The sequence below is a fragment of the Mixophyes fleayi genome, chromosome 4 (genome assembly GCF_038048845.1).
Source record: "Mixophyes fleayi isolate aMixFle1 chromosome 4, aMixFle1.hap1, whole genome shotgun sequence".
Classification (NCBI taxonomy): domain Eukaryota; kingdom Metazoa; phylum Chordata; class Amphibia; order Anura; family Limnodynastidae; genus Mixophyes; species Mixophyes fleayi.
In genome coordinates, this window is record NC_134405.1 from 336,496,625 (window position 1) to 336,517,386 (window position 20,762).

At 44.1% G+C, this 20,762-nt stretch overlaps 1 protein-coding gene across 1 annotated transcript; it reads left to right on the forward strand.

Moving 5' to 3' along the window:
* Window positions 1–11: 11 nt before the first annotated feature.
* CYB5R3 (cytochrome b5 reductase 3) lies at window positions 12–19,498 on the forward strand. The gene is made up of 9 exons (XM_075210520.1): window positions 12–147; window positions 8,917–9,048; window positions 10,503–10,575; window positions 11,198–11,304; window positions 11,589–11,718; window positions 12,124–12,207; window positions 12,406–12,491; window positions 17,148–17,244; window positions 18,379–19,498. The coding sequence occupies exons 1-9, from the start codon at window positions 127–129 to the stop codon at window positions 18,549–18,551; spliced, it is 903 nt and encodes a 300-aa protein (XP_075066621.1). The 5' UTR covers window positions 12–126; the 3' UTR covers window positions 18,552–19,498.
* The last annotated feature ends 1,264 nt before the right edge of the window (window positions 19,499–20,762 follow it).

Here is a 20,762-nt window from a genome sequence, read left to right on the forward strand (position 1 = left end):
GGGCTGGGCCAGTAATCAAGGCGGTGGGCGTGGCGGCTGGTCAGTGTCTCGCGGGCAGCAGTAGAACGTTCAGTTCACTTGTTACTTTGTATCCTTCCTGATTGTTGGTTCTTGTTACCCGGCCACATGGGGGCGCAGATCAGTACGGTAAGTCGGGTGGTAGTTAGCGCTGTGCATGGGGAGTTATGGAGTGTGTGCTTCTAGGGGATGACACAGCATGAGCTGTCACATTCCTGCCGGACTTCCCCCCAAGCTTTTGGGCCTGGGTGGGTGTGACTGCTCTGGGATATATTGCTCAGGAGCTCCAATATGACATCTTAATATTTGTCCCAAGAGCTTGCAGTCTGTCTGACAATCAGCTAAAGATGATTGACAGCTCTGCTCTCTCTGAGGTTCTGCAGTTTCTTCAGTATACCCCTCAGTACATATCCTGCAGGGCAGAACCTTTCATATACCGGCTAATGTCAGGAATCCTAATAATGTCGTTAACCAGGCCGCAAAAAAACACACATGCTCAAACTTTATCATCTGCACAATAGACTCTCAGTCAGTGCCTGTATTGTAGTAATATTAAAGTCATGCAGTGCCCCATGTGGAAATCCTTAGGGGAGTGTAGAGATGTGATGATGGCCTGTTATGTGTGTATAATAATACTGTCATATCATTGCAAGGTCGGTTGCCTGACTCATGGCCACTGCCTATTTTCCAATGAAATTTTGTTTAGAAGGTCCCATCCCTTACAGACACTGGCTGCAGTAGTGGCCACAAATCTCCAGACAATAGTCCACTGTTACTGATGAGACCAGTTGCATAGATACTCTATTAATAATGACTGTGTGGTAAGGTTGAGATCCCTGTAACTGGTTTCTTTCACAGTGATAAGGACCATGGAGGAAGGTATAGAAATTATATATTATGAGAGGGGAGAATGAACAGCAGGTGGAGACATAGAGTAGATGGGTGACACTACAAGTCTGGTGAAGACCCACCCTGACTGGCATGGGCACTGTGCATGGATAGGTGGCAATGCCCCATGCCTGGGAATGCCCTCTTGCCGGCCTTTTGTGACATCCCCAAGAAACTTAGCCTTACAATGAATGCCCACTTTAGGACATCCCTTCTTTTTTTAATCCCCCCCACCCTCGTTCAGTGCATCTCTGGTGATCCTCCTATAGATAACCCCAGTGTTCGCTTATACTACCTGCTTGGTGCTGCTTCCCCAGTGATGGGGTTAGTTATTCCCCTTTGAAGGTCATGTCCTAGGCATTCAGATTCATAGGGCATGAGGTGTTCGGCTCCTAAATGACTCTCCAGGATCACATCCAATCGGGTGTGGCGTTAAACCTTCACCCTATGTACGTTGGCTCTTCTGCACCAATTAAGGTCACGGCTGGTCTTTGTCTCCCTCTGCGCTGAGCAGTGATTGCAGTGACGTGATAGTAGCAGAGTTCCCCCAATATGAATTTACTAATCTCTCTAGTGTTCTGCAGATCATTGCCCCGATGCTGCTGCTTTGCAGATCATCCCTTCCTTATGGGCAGGAGAGCAGATCTGGAGGGGCTCCTGGAATCTTGCCCCATGTTGCTGTTCTGGGTCGCTGATAGGCTGTGAACATGCTCAGTGATGTCACCAGAGAGCTCTGCTCGCAGCCAATCGGACACTGGTCAGCAGCATGGAGGTGTGATACCAGGGACGTCACTTTCTACTCACTGCTTGTGTATGAGATAAGAGACGGGGGAGGGGAGAGAAGGGGGCCCATGTACCATGCAGAACATGTTTTCTTTTTTTATTCTCTTTTTGCTATTATTTTGTGCCCTGGTCCCATCACTGGTTTTTGCATTTTCTATGTATAAATCACTTATTTACGTGTTGTAGAGATTTAGTCACAGGCCCGGTTAATGCTGCTCTAGAACTACGATGATGGGGGGAGGCTCAGTACAGAAAGTTTGTATCCAGCACTGGAGGTAACTGGGACAACACACGGACCTTCCCGTGGAAATCTCCTGTTACAGATGATGCTGCTGATTGTTTCCACATGGGAAGTTCTCCGACTGAGGAACGTGACGTCTCAGAGAGATTCCGGAGTTTAGTGGTGACTAATATCAGTGGAATCATAGACTCGCATAGCGCCTGTCAGATGGGGCCTTGTTACACTTCTGGGAACAGAAAAACACTGCAAAACCAATCAGATCTCCTAGAAGTTATAGTTCATCTGAGCGTCGTAGTAGATGGGGAGAGAGTACGTTACTGACAAAGCTCCGATGTGGCTGCATTTTTATTTAGAAATGTTTAATGTGTGTTTTGTAGACTAGATACAGAGCTGACATTTGCAAACATCACTTTTTTTCCAGTATACATAAACTGTGTATGGCTGGGGGTACTTGCTGTGCAAATATTTATGTGTTTAACTGGTTGTCCAATTTAGGACAAGTACTGCTATTTGATTATTAAGCCGCTACCCCTCCTCTGTGTTACTGTTTGGCAGGGGTCTCTTCAATGTATCTTCATCATCATCATCATCATCATTTATTTATATAGCGCCAACATATTCCGTAGCGCTTTACAATTGGGGACAAACGTAATAAACTAATAAACAAACTGGGTAAAACAGACAAAGAGGTGAGAAGGCCCTGCTCGCAAGCTTACAATCTATGGGACAATGGGAGATTGACACATGAGGTTAAGTATACATTTTGCATCTTGGCCCAGCCAGACTGCAAAGGTAGGGTGACTCATAAGCTAAATGATCCTGTCACACAACAATGTTGGTCCGGGGGTAGTTGTCTTGTGTGAAATTGTGTAACAGGCTAAAGGTAGTGAGGTTAAGATGGTGGTTGAGGAATATTATAAGCTTGTCTGAATAGGTAGGTTTTCAGAGAACGCTTGAAAGTTTGTAGACCAGAGGAGAGTCTTATTGTGCGAGGGAGAGAGTTCCATAGAGTGGGTGCAGCCCGAAAAAAGTCCTGTAACCGGGAATGGGAGCATGTAATGAGGGTGGATGAGAGACGCAGATCTTTTGCAGAACGGAGTTGCCGAGTTGGGAGATATTTTGAGACAAGAGAGGAGATGTATGTTGGTGCAGCTTTGTTGATGGCCTTGTAGGTTAGTAAAAGTATTTTATATTGGATTCGGTAGAAGACAGGCAGCCAGTGTAGAGACATACAGAGTGATTCAACAGAGGAATAGCTATTTGCAAGGAAAATCAGTCTTGCCGAAGCATGCAAAATAGATTTTAGGGGTTTGAGTCTGTTTTTGGGAAGACCAGTAAGGAGGGAATTGCAATAGTCAATGCGGGAGATGATTAGTGCATGAATTAAGGTTTTAGCAGTGTCTTGTGTGAGATATGTGCGGATTCTGGAAATGTTCTTTAGATGTATGTAACATGATTTAGATATAGAGTCAATGTGGGGAACAAAGGATAGGCGTGAATCAAGGATTACACCTAGGCAGCGAGCTTGTGGGGTGGGATTTATGGTCATGTTATCAACAGAGATAGAAATGTCAGGTATGCTCTTGTTGGCGGGTGGGAATATTATTAACTCTGTTTTAGAAAGATTAAGTTTGAGTTGACGAGAGGACATCCAAGATGAAATGGCAGAAAGACAGTCAGTTACACGGGACAACACAGATGTCGAGATATCAGGAGAGGATAGATAGATTTGGGTATCATCCGCATAGAGATGATACTGAAAGCCAAAGGAACTTATTAGATTTCCAAGAGAAGCGGTATAGATAGAGAACAGCAGAGGACCTAGCACCGAGCCTTGTGGTACTCCAACTGATAGGGGAAGCGGAGCAGAGGTGGCTCCAGAGAAATTAACAGTGAAAGAGCGATTAGAGAGGTAAGATGAGAACCAGGATAGAACTGTGTCTTGAAGACCTAGGGATTGCAGCGTTTGTATGAGAAGAGAGTGGTCAACGGTGTCAAATGCAGCCGAGAGATCAAGGAGAATTAGGAGAGAGTAATGGCGTTCAGTCTTAGCAGTGATCAGATCATTAACAACCTTGGTCAGCGCAGTCTCTGTGGAGTGTTGAGAACGAAAGGCAGACTGAAGAGGATCCAACAGGTTGTTTGCGGAAAGAAAGCGTGTGAGGCGAGTGTAGGCAAGTCTCTCTAGAAGCTTGGAGGGGCAAGGGAGCTGAGAGATGGGACGGTAATTTGAGAGAGAGTTTGGGTCGGAGTTTTGTTTTTTTAGAATAGGAGTAATCACTGCATGCTTGTATAGTGATGGAAAGATGCCAGTAGAGAGTGAGAGATTACAGATTTGAGTTAGAGGTGAAATGAGCACAGAAGACAGGGATCTACCAATTTGCGAGGGAATAGGATCAAGAGGACAGGAGGTAGAGTAGGAAGATAAGAAGAGCGTAGAAATTTCCTCTTCATTTGTGGGGTCAAATGAAGAAAGGGTGTCAGAGGGTAGAGGGAAGGAAATGAGCTGATGGCTTGTTGAGGAAGAGGATACCATTTCTAGTCTGATCTTGTCAATCTTGTCCTTGAAGTAGGAAGCAAGGTCCTGAGCACTGATAGTAGATGGAGGGTTCTTAACTTTTATTTGATTGGAACCTTCTTCCGTTCCACCCTCTCGTACCACAGACATTCACTTCCCTCCCAAACTTGACCAGGAATGTCCTGATCTTGGGGTACGTTCCTACTGCTCCCCTTATGCCTCAGTCTGCCCCAAATTATCCTGTTATCTGAGGTATTTCCCCCTAGAACACTTTGCTATAACTGTTATGCCCAATCCGGGACAATGTTTGCCCCAGTCCAGGACTTTCAGCAGCTGGTCGATATGTCTGATTAAAATATAACAATTGTCCGAAAATCCTGGAAACGTGGCTGATAGAAAGGGGAAGCTGGTAAATAGTGGATTCCTGTTTTTTAAACAGAAATGGTTCATTAGATTCGCCAAGAGTTAGATGAGGAGGAAGTCTGAGGTTCTGTTAGTACAAGTTTGTCGTATTGTCGCCTGCAACAATGTAACCGGGCACAACCCTCTCTGGGGATCCAAGCGTGCCACAAAAAATGTCTTTATTTTGGGTTTTCGTGTTTACCCTTTAAACAGAAACCAGAGGAGGGGTTAGTGTTGGGCCAAGTAAACTAGTGACTAAATAAAAAAGAAATATTGTTTGTGTAAACGTATAGATGTGGGTCTGAGGGCACCAGCTGCCGACAGCTTTCTATTTCTGGTGTTTGTTGCTGGGGGTGAGGAGTGATGGTTTCGGTCTCCTAATTTGCTGCCCTTTATACGCCCACACCCTCCGCCTGTGCCCTGGATTCCTCTCTTGTGGAATTGTGGTTGGGAAACAGATGTATATTTAACCCAGTTTTGTCAGTTTTCCCTGATCCCTGTCTGTAGGATTAGTCCTTTCCATCATGTCCACGCTGCACACGTTAGTGGGCATTATGCTGTAAAACAGGGATTGTGAGCAGACCGTTCCTATGCTAGGCAGACGCCTAGGGGCCCCGCGTTCAGTGGGGAGCAGCACATAGATTATTTATTTTTTTATCTTTGCATTGTATGAATTCGCAATGGGTTCACAATTAAACATTTTCGTGATTTTCCCTGTCGTTTTATAAACCACATAGTCTACAGGCCCACGAAGCTTCTTTAGGTATGATGGCACCAACTCTTCTGCAGAGTTACCACCAACTTTACGACCTGCAGAAACACCTGAGTCTAGTTATGTAGGTGGCGTAAAATAATTACACAAAATGAACCATGTAAAGCACATCTGGGGGTATATTTACTAAACTGCGGGTTTGAAAAAGTGGAGATGTTGCCTATAGCAACCAGATTCTAGCTGTCATTTAGTACATTCCACAAAATAACTAGAATCTGGTTGCTATAGACAACATCTCCATCTTTTTCAAACCTGCAGTTTAGTAAATATACCACCTGGAGTCTGCCAAAAAGCACGAGGGAGAGCACTACCCAGACCTCAATAAATATTGTACCTGCCGTTAAGCACGGTGGTGGCTGTATTCTGCTGGGGTCTGGTCATCTTGTTATAAAAGAAGATTAAATGGTGTCAAATACAAGGAAATATTAAGAGATCAGGGTTCTTCTGCTAAATAACTGAAGTTTGGGGGGACTTCATCTTTCTGCAGACAATGATCCCAAACACGAGGCCAAACTAACGTTGAAGAACAATAATGGCCCAGTTAAAGCCCTGATCTCCATTCAATTGAGAATCTTAGGCCCCCCCCCTTAAAAACCGGGGTTCACGAGCATCACCTAAACAACCTGGGACGAATCTTGCTGGTCCAGCGCACAAAGCTGGAACATACCCAAAGACTTGAAGAAAGTGATGAGGTTCTAGAATTAGTGTGATAATGAAATGCAGCATATTTCTATAACGTAAACCGGCGTCGCATTTAAAAATGTAAAAACAGTTTGAGTCAGTGCTTTGACATAAAACTAGGACAGAGAGCAACATTTCTGTGTAGGATTTGTTCGAGGGTCTGAATATTTATGCAAGTTACTTCAAATTTAAAGTCTCCTTAGTCCTGTACCTTGTGTAACGTCCTGTACTAGTGACTGAGTGTAGGTGGTGGATGCAGCTGCAATGAGGATGAACGATGTGACAGCAGATTCTAATACCATAGAGCAGAGCTCTGCAGCCGGTCTATATGTCAGTCCATCGAGTGCTGACCGTGTGTCTAAATATACTCTTTATGTAGGTGGAAAGTTCCCGTCTATATCAGGAGCCCGGTGCCTGTCTCTGGGTGTGGCGGGATTTATTTATCCTCAGACCCTTGTGCTCTAAGCTGGTTTAATGACATGAATGTCATTCCCAATCTGTCTGTCTGACCTTTTCCAGTGTAATTCTCTTTACAGAGAGACCTAAAGGTTGTATGTTGTAGGTAACGGTGGGCTGTACTTTTTGCTTTTATTTGTTTGCAGAATAGTTCTTTCCTCAATCATTCTGACGTTGCTTACTCCATGTTGCCATATTGCTTTATTACTGTGCTTCATTCCAAGACTAGAGCTCTCCAGAGGGACAGTGATCTTGACCTTTCTAAGCTCTCGGTGCATTGTTGAAATAACTCTCAGCACCTTGATGGTGTATAACCCCTCCCCCCCCCAAATCTTGGATTGGAAATTATATTGTTAGTCAATTGATACTTACAGCGCTTTTGTCAAATTTCACCTCTAGCAGACATTGGTGCCGTGAGATCTGCACTGTGTTTTATGTTGTAGGATATGGCACTTTTTTTTTTTTTTTTTTTTTTTAAATTTTAGGGTATCCCTAATATTCTATGTCTGAGCAAATGCAAACGACACTCTGCTGGAGAGTGTATCTAGAGCTGACATTTCCTGTAGAATCTCTGTTTTGGGTGGTCTGGGCATACGCTTTTTGCGTTCAGGCTCCCGTCACCGTCACAGGTTTGAACGGAGTAGTAGCGCAAAAAGGTATCCACACCATTCCTCTCAGAGATGATGTTGTCGTGTTTTTGACTTGTCCATAAGCGACTCACACAGACCTAGAGACGACTCAAACCCCCTTCTAGGTATAACTGGCTGTAACCATGGCACTGATCATCATCACCATTTATTTATATAGCGCCACTAATTCCGCAGCGCTGTACAGAGAACTCGCTCACATCAGTCCCTGCCCCATTGGAGCTTACAGTCTAAATCCCCTAACACACATTAGGGTCAATAATGATAGCAGCCAATTAACCTACCAGTATGTTTTTGGAGTGTGGGAGGAAACCGGAGCACCCGGAGGAAACCCACGCAAACACGGAGAGAACATACAAACTCCTCACAGATAAGGCCATGGTCAGGAATTGAACGCATGACCCCAGTGCTGTGAGGCAGAAGTGCTAACCACTGAGCCACTGATGTTGGTAGACCTGGGGCACTGACCCTCAGCCACACTCCACGCATTCATGTCTCCACATGCCAGCCATGCCCCTGTGCCCTGCATGTGCCATCACTACGGCCTTGTCATTATTCTTATCCCTTTATATACATAGCACCAACATATTCTGCAGCGCTGTACTGTCAGGGAGAACAGTCAGAACATCTCATCAGTAAAAATACAGGAACTATGAAACAAACGTGAGATGGGCAGCTCACTTGTGTTTGGCATCACTGTGCCCACCACCATGGCATCGCTGTCACTGTGCTTCCACATGTCCTTTAGATTGCCACCACATGCCATCATTCTCTGACACACACGCTCGCACTCACTCACTCCAGTCTGCCCCACATGCTATCACTTGCGCTGTGCCATCATTGACCGCACTCACTGGTACTGTGTCGGCTATGTGTATCCTGCAGAGGGCATCACTAGTGGTGGCATCAGGTGACTAGTAGTCTGCTGCTTCCAGGTACGAGTGAGGCGCAGGGGAGGTTTTGACTGGTGGTCTGCGTACCACCCATACTGCTCTGCTAGTTCCCCCCCCCCAATGATTGGGTGCAGAAGTTGAGCAATATACTATTCGGAGTTCATCCACATTTCCACCAGGGAAAATACAATTCTCAGGGCACGTGTCCTGGGGGCCCAGGTCTAGCCATGCTCTCCTCTGGTCACCAGGGGGCACTCTAGTCACTGGGCATCTTTCTAGGGGGTGGCTGCTTGACAATTGTTGGCTATCAGTGGTGTCTTTTTTTGGGGGGATTCATACTACAGCTCTGGAAAGCAGGAAACACATTTACTGCAGATACAGACAGAAGACTGTCCCAATATTTCAGTCCAGGTTTGTCAGCTGATCACATGGTATTAAGATAATGATCCCTTTATCTCTTTGTGGTGTTTATCACAAGTACACGAGGAAGTGAAGCTAATTGTAACTTCCCCATCACAAGTTTAGTTGCTGTTATATTGTAGGAGCAGCTAGTTTGTGTCTGTCGCCCGGTTATGGGGAACCCTGAGACTAAAGGTAACCCCTCCGTTCTCTTACAGATTGCACGGATTGCGGGGTACCCCTTCCTCATCGTCTTCGCGGTGTTCAGAAGACTCTTCGGGAAGTCTGCTCCTGCGATCACCTTGGAGAGTGCAGATATAAAATATCCCCTGAGGCTCATCGACAAAGAGGTAAGTTCTTCACAAGAGGTTTTCACACAACCGAAAAACAGCTATGAAAAGAATATTCCCTATGTCGGAGACATTTTCCCGCTGCATAGTGCAAAAGATGTTTTTCAGTAGCTCTTTTAATCACTAGAGCGACTGGTGCTGAAGAAATGACGTGGGCTTCTTTAAGGCAGGATTTTGCATGAGTTATTTTACTGCTGGCCCCAAACCTGCTCGTGTGACACCCACTCAGTCAAACTCGCTCACTTCTGTAGGACAGGATCTATTTTTATTTTTAATGAAAACTATAAGAAAAACATTTATCCCCCATTTTCTTTCTATAGACCAGAATATGCAAAAAAAGTATATATAGTTTGTTCTCTGATCCTACTACCCTGAATGCTAAGAAAATATTACATATGGCAGCTATTTTGTGACATCGCTGAGGCGTGGGGCAGACTTTAGCGTGTACCTACCACCAATGTTCACGAGAATGCTGCCCATAGACTAGGATCCTCAAATCTTGGCTACTCCCACAAAATGGCTGCTTGCACTGCACACAGAGAAAGGTATGCTTTAAAGTTTCAAGATTAGATATATTATTGTCAGGGCTGCACATGGTAGCTAGAGTAGAAGTTTACCACAAGAATCTTGGATGCCATGTTGTCCCGGTGTGACCGTAGGAACAGACAATGGTTTTCCAGCTGTTGAGAGATTGTAGGAGGCCAGAGCTACGAGAATATCTGTCAGATTTGGTAGTACGCATTCCTGGCCATATCTGCAGGATCTGGTGTTCAGTGCTCGTGCCGGATCCAGTAGGGCACCATGAGCCCCATAGGCAAACCGGGGGGGGGGGGGGGTTGGGTCCTAGTGCCTGGAAACCCCCCTCCGAGCCTGGGGCACTATATAATTGAGGTGGCTGGACTCTGCCCCCACTTCACACCGCTCTGCTTGAAAAGGGAGAGCTGCGTGCACCTAACAGTAGTGTACGCAGCATTGCCCATGTATATTATGGGGATAGGAAGAGTTGGAGAGCAGCCAAGCACTGTCTAATATTATAGCCACGCCCCCATGCATGTTGGTCACGCGCACTGGCGGCGTGGTGTGGAAACCCCTCCTCTACAAATCCTGCGTTTGCCCCTGAGCCCGGTCGTACAATGAACACACAAAGTCGGATTCAGTAATTGTGTAACCAAATCTATCATCCGTCCTGATCGGATATATCTGGGACCCACACGTGCTGCGATTTGCGAGCAGTTAGGGCTAAGACAGCCTAATTAATCGTCTGCCTTTAGCGGCAATATTAACTCTTTACATCGAAACATTACTTAATGTAACCGTTATGTACAGGCAGCGCTTCTGTTGTCACACGAGATCCGCCGTAAGCCCCGACAATCACCGTCGGCCTCTGATCCATAACTAAAGCTACGTAAACGGCAGTGACCACGATTTTATACCATATAAATCTCTTGCCTCAGGTCATCAGCCGCGACACGCGAAGGTTTCGTTTCGCTCTGCCGTCTCCTGATCACATCCTGGGTCTCCCCATCGGTAAGTGACCGAGCTGCGGACTGCAGTGTGTAACTGTGGGTGTGGTGTGGTGTAAAGTTGTATATTACACATTTGTGATGAATGATGCGCTATAGAGACCTAGGGCTAGATTTACTAAGCTGCGGGTTTGAAAAAGTGGAGATGTTGCCTATAGCAACCAATCAGATTCTAGCTGTCATTTATTTAGTACAGTCCACAAAATAACTAGAATCTGATTGGTTGTTATAGGCAACATCTCCACTTTTTTAAACCTGCAGTTTAGTAAATATACCCCCTAGAATTTCATGGCAGAAGAGAACCTATAGGTCCAATACTCTTATTAATAATAATAATAGATATATAATTATTTATTATTATTAAGTGGTAGCATTAGAACTGTTTGCCTCCATGCATTCTAGAATTCTTTTGCTGTTCAAGTCCCCTCTTATCTTCTGGGAGACCTCAAACCTCCCTCCAAATTCATTGTGTCCCCTTGTTCTAGAAATCCTCTTTGTAGCGATCCAGCCTTCCTGAGATGTATTTCTACCTTTTTGATATATTTGATGGTTTATATCCGATCACTCGTTAATGTCTGCTGGACTCTGCCTGCTGGATGTGGTAATTATACAGTTGTTGTTCGCAGGGCAACACATCTACCTGTCCGCCAGGATAGACGGGAACTTGGTGGTCAGACCCTACACACCGGTCTCCAGCGACGATAATAAAGGCTTTGTGGATTTGGTGGTAAAGGTGAGATCTGGACGTAGTCTGTGGAGGGGAGGGGAGGGGCGCGAGTCCTGTACCCTGGGCCTGGTCTACGGCATCTTACAACATACAGAGGAGGCCGCTGTCAGAATTTATCCTAATTATAACCAGTTTACCCCCCACCCAGCTGCACGGTCATGGTGGCTTCACCATGTGCCAATAGTGACCTGAGCCCTGGACCTGTGCCGGGTAGAATTTCACCACATTGTTACCAAACATTATCCGCTGCTCATCAGTGAGATCTTTCTGTGTTTTTTCTTTTGTTCCAGATCTACTTTAAAAACGTCCATCCCAAATTCCCCGATGGCGGTAAAATGTCTCAGTATTTAGAGGAGCTGAAGATTGGGGAGACCATCGATTTCCGAGGACCAAGTGGGTTACTGACCTACGAAGGCAAAGGTGACATAATCTTTGACTTTACTTTTGGCTTCAGTCACAGTATAAATGGGAGCCTGTAAAAATCAAATTTTATTTTGAGTATAGAAAAAAACAACAACTTGTCATTGAAAGTATTTTAAATTACTGTATTGGCGACACTTATATTTTTTGTAAAAGTAAGATTCACTTTCTGCCAGAGCGATCTCTAAACTGATCCTGCATTTCCTGTGCGCTGAATTGTTTCCGCTTCCAGGAGACAATATCTTCTTTTTCAGTTTTGATTTAAAACTAAAGACACAATGTTGGTACTCTCATTCATTAGAGTTGATACAAATTGCTTCTGCTAAATGGATTGTAATTGGACAATGGCTCTCGCATATATTTTCCAATGAATCATATATATATATAATTATTATTTTTTTTCAGGACTTTTCAAAATTCGTCCAGACAAGAAATCTCCCCCAGTTGATAAGAAGGTGAAAAAGTTGGCAATGATTGCTGGTGGGACAGGTATGGACGAGGGAAATTCACCCCTAATACATTGTCTAATAAACATTTACGTTTCAGTGTGTGTGTGTGTGTGTGTGTGTGTGTGTGTATATGTGTGTGATTCGTTGTTATATCTACTACGATGTCTGGGTTGGGGTGTCTTATGAATACATTGCTAAATCTGTCAGTGACTGCTCTGTGCCTCTCTCGCCTTCCCAGGAATTACCCCAATGCTCCAGCTCATCCGAGCCATCATGAAAGACAAAGACGATAAGACCGTCTGCTATCTGCTGTTTGCTAACCAGGTAGGTGGCTGACCCAACGCGTTCTGCTCTCCTACTGCCCAGATCCTGAGGTTTTACTGCGTTGCTAAAGGAAACGGCAGGACTGTGATTTATACCCATAGTATATGCGTCTTGTTGGTTTATATTGTAAGGACGGTATGTACGATGAGGGTACTCCTAAGGCTGGTCATTTGGTGGTTTGTTATGGACCCTGGCTGTTGCTTTCTGTTGCCTATGGAGCTTTGTTGGTGTCCCTCTGACCAATGATCTGTAAACAAATAAAGTTTTATGCTTTAAATGTCCCTGCAATCTGTGTTTAACGTTTGTTCATCCATACTACTACTACTACTCTGATCATTAATCTGTGAAATTTATCCCTGCAATCTGTGTTTAAAGTATGTTCTAGGAAATTGTTATCTGTTTAAACTTGGGTTGGCCCAGTCTTTTATTGATGCCTAATTTATGATGGCTAGAGGAGGCCAGATACCCAATGAAACAAATGTTTTCTGTTCCTTTGATTAGCTGACCAATTAGCACATCTGTAGAGTATTGCTAAATTAGCCTGACTACATCTTAGCCTCAGTTTATGGGGAGACGTATGTGGGGGGTAGACGTGTGTGATTTCTGCACTAAGTGGGATTTTCTCACAAAGTGGACGAAAATGCACAGTTGGACAAACATTTGACTGGATTTTACTTCCAGCAATAAGCTACATCTGCCACAGGCTATTTCTGCATTACGTGTTTTTCTATATGGAACACTGCAGAGGTAATTCTTTAAAATCCCCTAACTTTTTGGCTTGAACTCCTTTTATCACAATTTGGAACAAATTTCTTTTCTTGGTCTCTTTTCATGGCATGATCTTTAGTACTGTCTCATCTTTCACCCCTCCACCAACACAAACATTTGTTCATATTGCACCTGCATTACTCCACTCACCTCTAGTCACCACCCATGAACTGCTGTCCTATTTATTATCTCTAACAAGTACAACCTCCACCTGTCGCCAGAAAATAAAGTCACACATCTTACAATCCCCTTGCCTATCTTTCTCTCACTCTGCTTCTATTAGCTGGTGATATATCACCTAATCCAGGTCCCCCACACTCCTCACACACACATATAACAGAGCACTACCGTTCTATAGCAAACCTCAAACACATCACCTGTCTCCCCTCTCTTCCGAAGTCCTTTAAATGTGCCCTTTGGAATGCACGCTCTGTTTGTAACAAACTTACCTCCGTTCATGATCTCTTCCTCTCAAAAAATGTCAACCTTCTGGCAATAACAGAAACATGGCTCATGCAATCAGACACTGCCTCACCAGCAGCCCTTTCACATGGTGGCCTCCATCTCACCCACACCTCCAGACCTGAAGGCAGACAAGGAGGTGGGGTTGGACTACTCCTCTCCCCACAGTGCACGTTCACAGTTCTACCAAATGTCCCATCACTCACGTTCACATCTTTTGAAGTACATGCTGTTAGGATTTTTAATCCACTCGCTCTACGTGTTGCTGTCATCTATTTCTCTGCATGGCTCCCTCACTTATCTTCAGACATCCCCACCATCATCATGGGTGATTTCAACATCCCCATTGATAACCCACCTTCCAAAGCTGCTTCCAAACTACTTTCTAACCTCCTCACTTGACCTCTCCCAGTGGATTGAATCATCTACTCATAAGGATGGCCACTGCCTTGATCTTGTTTTCTCTAGACTCTGCTCAGTTTCTAATTTTATTAATACACCCTTCCCCCTCTCGGATCATCACCTTATCAGCTACACTCTCACCCCCACTGCTCTAACCTCTCTACTGTCTAACTCAACCAAGCCTCCTCATACCCGCAGAAATCTGAATTCTATTAATCTTCAACAATTTTCCACCTCTCTCCAACACCTTCTCTCCCCTATCTCTACATTCTCGACCCCTGAGATGGCAGTACCTCATTTTCACCTAACCTTAGCAACGGCCCTTGATCAAGTGGCTCCAGCGACACTACATACTACACCTCGACTTCGATGTCAACCGTGGCACACTAAAGCAACACGAAATCTTCAAAAACTGTCCCGTAAAGCAGAACGTTACTGGCGTAAATCTTGCACCTCTAATGACTTCTTCACATATACTTCTGTCTACCGCTCCTATCGAAATGCTCTGGACACGGCAAAACAAGCATACTTCCAATCTCTAATCTATGCTCAGGCTTCTAACCCCAAACGCCTTTTTTAATACATTTAAATATCTTCTCAATCCTCCCACCCCAAACCCTCCATCTACTATCAGTGCTCAGGATCTTGCTTCCTACTTCAAGGACAAGATTGACAAGATCAGACTAGAAATGGTATCCTCTTCCTTGACAAGCAATCAGCTCAATTCCTTCCCACTACCCTCTGACACCCTCTCTTCATTTGACCCCACAAATGAAGAGGAAATTTCTACGCTCTTCTTATCTTCCTACTCTACCTCCTGTCCTCTTGATCCTATTCCCTCGCAAATTGGTAGATCCCTGTCTTCTGTGCTCATTTCACCTCTAACTCAAATCTGTAATCTCTCGCTCTCTACTGGCATCTTTCCATCACTATACAAGCATGCAGTGATTACTCCTATTCTAAAAAAACAAGATTCCGACCCAAACTCTCTCAAATTACCGTCCCATCTCTCGGCTGCCGTGCCCCTCCAAGCTTCTAGAGAGACTTGCCTATAGTCGCCTCACTCGCTTCCTTTCCGCTAACAACCTGTTGGATCCTCTTCAGTCTGGCTTTCGTTCTCAACACTCCACAGAGACTGCGTTGACCAAGGTTGTCAATGATCTGATCACTGCTAAAACTGAACGCCATTACTCTCTCCTAATTCTCCTGGATCTCTCAGCTGCATTTGACACCGTTGACCATTCTCTTCTCATACAAACACTGCAATCCCTAGGTCTTCAAGACACTGTTCTATCCTGGTTCTCATCCTACCTTTCTAATCGCTCTTTCACTGTTAATTTCTCTGGGGCCACCTCTGCTCCGCTTCCCCTATCAGTTGGAGTTCCACAAGGCTCAGTGCTAGGTCCTCTGCTGTTCTCTATCTACACCACTTCTCTTGGAAAACTTATAAGCTCCTTTGTCTTTCAGTATCGTCTCTATGCGGATGATATACAAATCTATCTATCCTCTCCTGATATCTCGACATCTGTGTTGTCCCTAGTAACTTACTGTCTTTCTGCCATTTCATCTTGGATGTCATCTCACCAACTCAAACTTAATCTTTCTAAAACAGAGTTAATAATATTCCCACCCGCCAACAAGAGCATACCTGACATTTCTATCTCTGTTGATAACATGACCATAAATCCCACCCCACAAGCTCGCTGCCTAGGTGTAATCCTTGACTCACACCTATCCTTTGTTCCCCACATTGACTCTATATCTAAATCCTGCTATATGCATCTAAAGAAGATTTCCAGAATTCGCACATATCTCACATAAGACACTGCAAAAACCTTAATTCATGCACTCATCATCTCCCGCATTGACTATTGCAATTCCCTCCTTACTGGTCTTCCCAAAAACAGACTTAAACCCCTACAATCTATTTTGCACGCTGCGGAAAGACTGATTTTCCTTGCAAATTGTTCTTCCTCTGTTGAATCACTCTGTATGTCTCTACACTGTCTGCCTGTTTTGTACCGAATCCAATATAAAATACTTTTACTAACCTACAAGGCCATCAACAAAGCTGCACCAACATACATCTCCTCTCTTGTCTCAAAATATCTCCCAACTTGGCAACTCCGTTCTGCACAAGATCTGCGTCTCTCATCCACCCTCATTACATCCTCCCATTCCCGGTTACAGGACTTTTTTTCGGGCTGCACCCACTCTATGGAATTCTCTCCCTTGCACAGTAAGACTCCTCTGGTCTACAAACTTTCAAGCGTTCTCTGAAAACCCACCTCTTCAGACAAGCTTATAATATTCCTCTGCCACCCTCTTAACCTCGCTACCTTTAGCCTGTTACACAATTTCACACAGGAGAACTACCCCCTGACCAACATTGTTGTGTGACAGGATCATTTAGCTTATGAGTCACTTTTACCTTTGCAGTCTGGCTGAGCCAAGATGCAAAATGTAGACTTAACCTCATGTGTCAATCTCCCATTGTCCCATAGATTGTAAGCTTGCGAGCAGCCTTCTCACCTCTTTGTCTGTTACCCAGTTTGTTTATTTTATTATGTTTGTCTCTAATTGTAAAGCGCTACGGAATATGTTGGCGCTATATAAATAAATGATGATGATTTTCCATCCACATTACTGCACCCTACTGAATAAAATGTGTGCTATTGGTATGGCCTGCAGAGGGAGCTAAAGGCTCACACATAGAAATGGATGGACATTGAACGTCACCGCGGTTGATCCTACGCAATTCTACAGGGCTGTGCGATAGGGGCGAGTGTCCAGGGCAGAACGGTGAAGGAGGGCGTAGTTTATTAATATTCAAGGTTCACTTGGTTAAAATTGAGGACAAGGAGGGGTGGCAGTTTTCCTTCTCGCCCCAGGTGCTCAAATTTTAAGTTATGGCTCTACTTCTATATTGTATCAATACGCACTAACGAGAGACGTGGCCGGACAGATCTGTGCAGCCAGGTAACTAACGTGTCCACGTTTCTGTCTCTCCCTGTTCCTCACTAGACCGAGGAGGACATCCTGTTACGAAACGAGTTGGAGGAGGTGGAGGTGAACAATTCCAGGTTCAAGCTGTGGTACACGCTGGACCGCGCTCCTGAGCGTAAGACTCTTGTTGTTCCTTCGCTGGGTGATCAACCATAACATAGTGTATGGGGGAGGGGGTAATGATCCCCTGGGTAAATTATAAAGTTCTCTTATATCCATATTAAATTTGTAAATTCTATTTAAACTCTTCTAGACAATGCACTTGGTTCCGATTTTTATACAAGGGATTCTAATCTGTGTATATAATATGGGACGATATTCCGTAATAGAGGAAGAATGGAACATTGTCCTTCTCTCGTACTTTATATACGATGACCTCATACTGCCATTCTATTCCCATCCCGCCCTCTTATGCTAATGAATACAAGATGGGCGTGGCTTAGTAAGCACACTATAAAATGTCCCTTTGATAGAGTACAGGTTTGATACTTTTTAAAGAAGGAAAAAAAAATGTGTTTATATTTTAAATATCGTCTTGATAGAATATGATAAAACATTTGTAAAAACATTTTCCTTTTCCTCCATGTTTATAGAATTCCCCCTGTATATAAATGATTTAATTGTGATGTAGTCATTCAGCGTTCTACAAGAACACCTTTTATATTATAAGGAATGACTGTAAATGATGGATATTTGAAGTCGCCTGACATATCTGTGACGTGTAGAATAGGAATCGCTGACCATATAAAGTCAAGCTGCTGCTATCCTCACTGACAGTATTATCCTGTCTATAATCTGAGCAGTTTATCACCATAAAGCAATTTAAATAAGTTTTGTTCCATCTGCATTAGATATTTTTATGTTCTATTATTAAGGACCTTTTTACATCCATAACTTCCTCTCTCGCTCTTCCTCTCTCGCTCTTCCTCTCTCGCTCTTCCTCTCTCGCTCTTCCTCTCTCGCTCTTCCTCTCTCGCTCTTCCTCTCTCGCTCTTCCTCTCTCGCTCTTCTTCCTCTCTCGCTCTTCCTCTCTCGCTCTTCCTCTCTCGCTCTTCCCGATGTAAGGAGATAGCAGTTTACTGAAGTCGCACTAATAAAAGCTGATCTCTGATTGGTTAGTGGGCTACAGCATGAGACCAGACAGAATTTGTAATAAATAAGCCTGTAAGACTATAATGATACAAGTTATTTACTGGAACCTTTACCTATGGTGACCCATGACCTCTGATCCTTTATGTCCTGGCTGCAGAGTGGGATTACAGCCAAGGCTTCGTCAACGAGGATATGATCAAGTCTTTCATGCCGGCCCCTGGGGATGACGTCCTGACCCTGATGTGCGGCCCGCCGCCTATGATCCAGTACGCCATTAACCCCAGTCTGGACAAGCTGGGATACGCCCAGGACAGGAGATTTGCCTATTAGCCGCCTGGCTGTGTTGGAAGATGATCAGGGCGAAGCCATCGTTTCACTGGGAGCAAAGAGAATGTTTCCTGACTCTCCAGCCGTCGCCCTGTAACCGTATCCGTGTATTGTGCAAGTTGTTAATTTGTCTCTTATAACGTTGTTTTTCTCTTCTGTTTATAAAACACATTTGTGACGGACGCAAGGACAATCTCTGCAAATTACTCTCCTCCAGGTCTTCTTCCTTAAATCCTGGTAATCTCGTGTCCTTAAAGGGGAAGTAGTTCTGTTGTATAAAGGGTGTAATAGAGAAGTGATAACTGACTTTAAGGGCAGGTTGGGGGGTGATTCAGCTATAGGGTGTTGGTCACATTGCACTAATAATTCAAATAAGACACCCTGATAGTTGGGAGTACAGGGGTTGTTCTTTTGGGAGGCAGAGGGAGGTTTGAACAGTACCTTTTTATTAGGGCAATATTAAGTATCTAACTTGTGGCGCCCACATGCTCTGCTGGTGCTTGTAGTTCCACAATAGTCTCGGAGCTAGTAATTGGCCGAGCCTGGTTTAGGATGTCACATCTTGCGTTGAACATCACGAGGGAGCTTTTGTTTATTCACTTCATGCGATCTTAAACACTAGTGATTTGTAAAGAGATAAACTTTTTTTTTTTTTTTTATTCTTTTTGGGTAAAATTAAATTTGGACACTTTTTTTTTTTTTTTTTTTTCCTCCACTTTTTTCCTAACCAACATGAATTTAACATTTCCTGAGAAGCCGGTCCCTGCTCTCGTCACAATATGTTGTGTTGGTTTCTGTTTTAAGTGCTTTGTACCCCCCCAAACTATGCATCCCGAGTAATGTCTCTATTTGCACTATATCTCGTCTGACTCTGCCCTGTAATCTGCCTTTCCTCAAACCTATGTACAATGTATTTTTATTTCTTCATAAATACAGGCACTTTTGAGACATCTGAGTGTTATGTGGTCTTTTGTGAGGGAGGAAGGGTCTGGTGAGGTGACTTCTGTTACGTCAGTCTGGGGAACACGTGAACAATGAGTGGGTATTGCCTTAATTCTTTTTGCTCTATCCAAGGTATCTCCTTGTTATCAACCCCACCTTGTCCAGCAAATACTGTAACCCTTGCAGAGCTGAGGGTCAAACCAGCCTCTATTGTGCCTTTCATATTTTAGGGAGCATATTGGTAATGTCTCATACAGGACACTACCACAACGCTCCACTAGAAGCCGCCATCTCACATGTACAATATAATTTTATATATAATATTTCTGTTAGATCCAATGATTTGATGCTCTACTAAAATGACAACACATTGAGGCCGAAGAAGAAAAGCAGCAGAACACTGATACTTGGGGTCTGGGCTGAAACATAACTACCCCTTATTTAGATCAGTGGTCCATTTAAAGGGGAACTTCATTATCTGACATTAATGGTCTTGTAGATAGATGTGTAGACCCAGCTACATCCAATGCACAGACATGAATCAGTCTGTTGTATGAAAGGGCCGTGAACACATAAATCTATATGGCAAACTCCACTGAAGATACATAATGAAAAGCCGCCACACGTTCTACCTACGACTAGTTTTATGCCAGAACAACCGATGTCAACAATATTTTCGCAGCTCCATCAAACTATTTCTATGGACAAATTTGTTTATTGACCTGAGTGGATAACGTTGCCCAGTACACACTAAACATAGTTTTATGTCAGCTCTGTGTTAAGGCGGGGGGTTGATTTATCAGACCTTTGGAAAAGTGGTGTTGCCCATAGCAACTAGACTCCAGCTATCATTTATCCCGAACATTCTAGAACATGATGGTTACAATCTGATAGGTTGCTATGGGCATCACCTCCACTTTTCCAAAGGTCTGATAAATCTAACCCTGGAGTTGTCTGCTGGTCTGTTTATTTTTTTGGCGTTGAGTGCTCTACTTTTTATTTTTATTCTTTCTTATGCCTGATATCATACCGTACTCCCACCAATGTCGCATCTTTTGGCAGTGAGATTTGCACATTCCCCCGCCAAGCTATTGCATTGTGGGTGGATTATCACACTTCCATTGAATTAATAGTGGGCTCTGGGAGAAGATGATGTAATAAATTGTCATATATACAAGAGACAATAGTGTCTGTGACAGTGTTATTACTCAGTCTGGTCTTCCCTCTGCAGATTTGCACTCCTGCAAAGATTGATACCAGACACAGCAACAA

What these genes read in the sequence shown, in the direction of transcription:
- CYB5R3 (XM_075210520.1), top strand. Translation starts at nt 127, where the DNA reads ATGGGGGCGCAGATCAGTACG. An exon ending in TTGTGGATTTGGTGGTAAAG is followed by an intron (nt 11,305 to 11,588) that starts GTGAGATCTGGA and finishes CTTTTGTTCCAG; the next exon opens with ATCTACTTTAAAAACGTCCA. An exon ending in ATCTGCTGTTTGCTAACCAG is followed by an intron (nt 12,492 to 17,147) that starts GTAGGTGGCTGA and finishes GTTCCTCACTAG; the next exon opens with ACCGAGGAGGACATCCTGTT.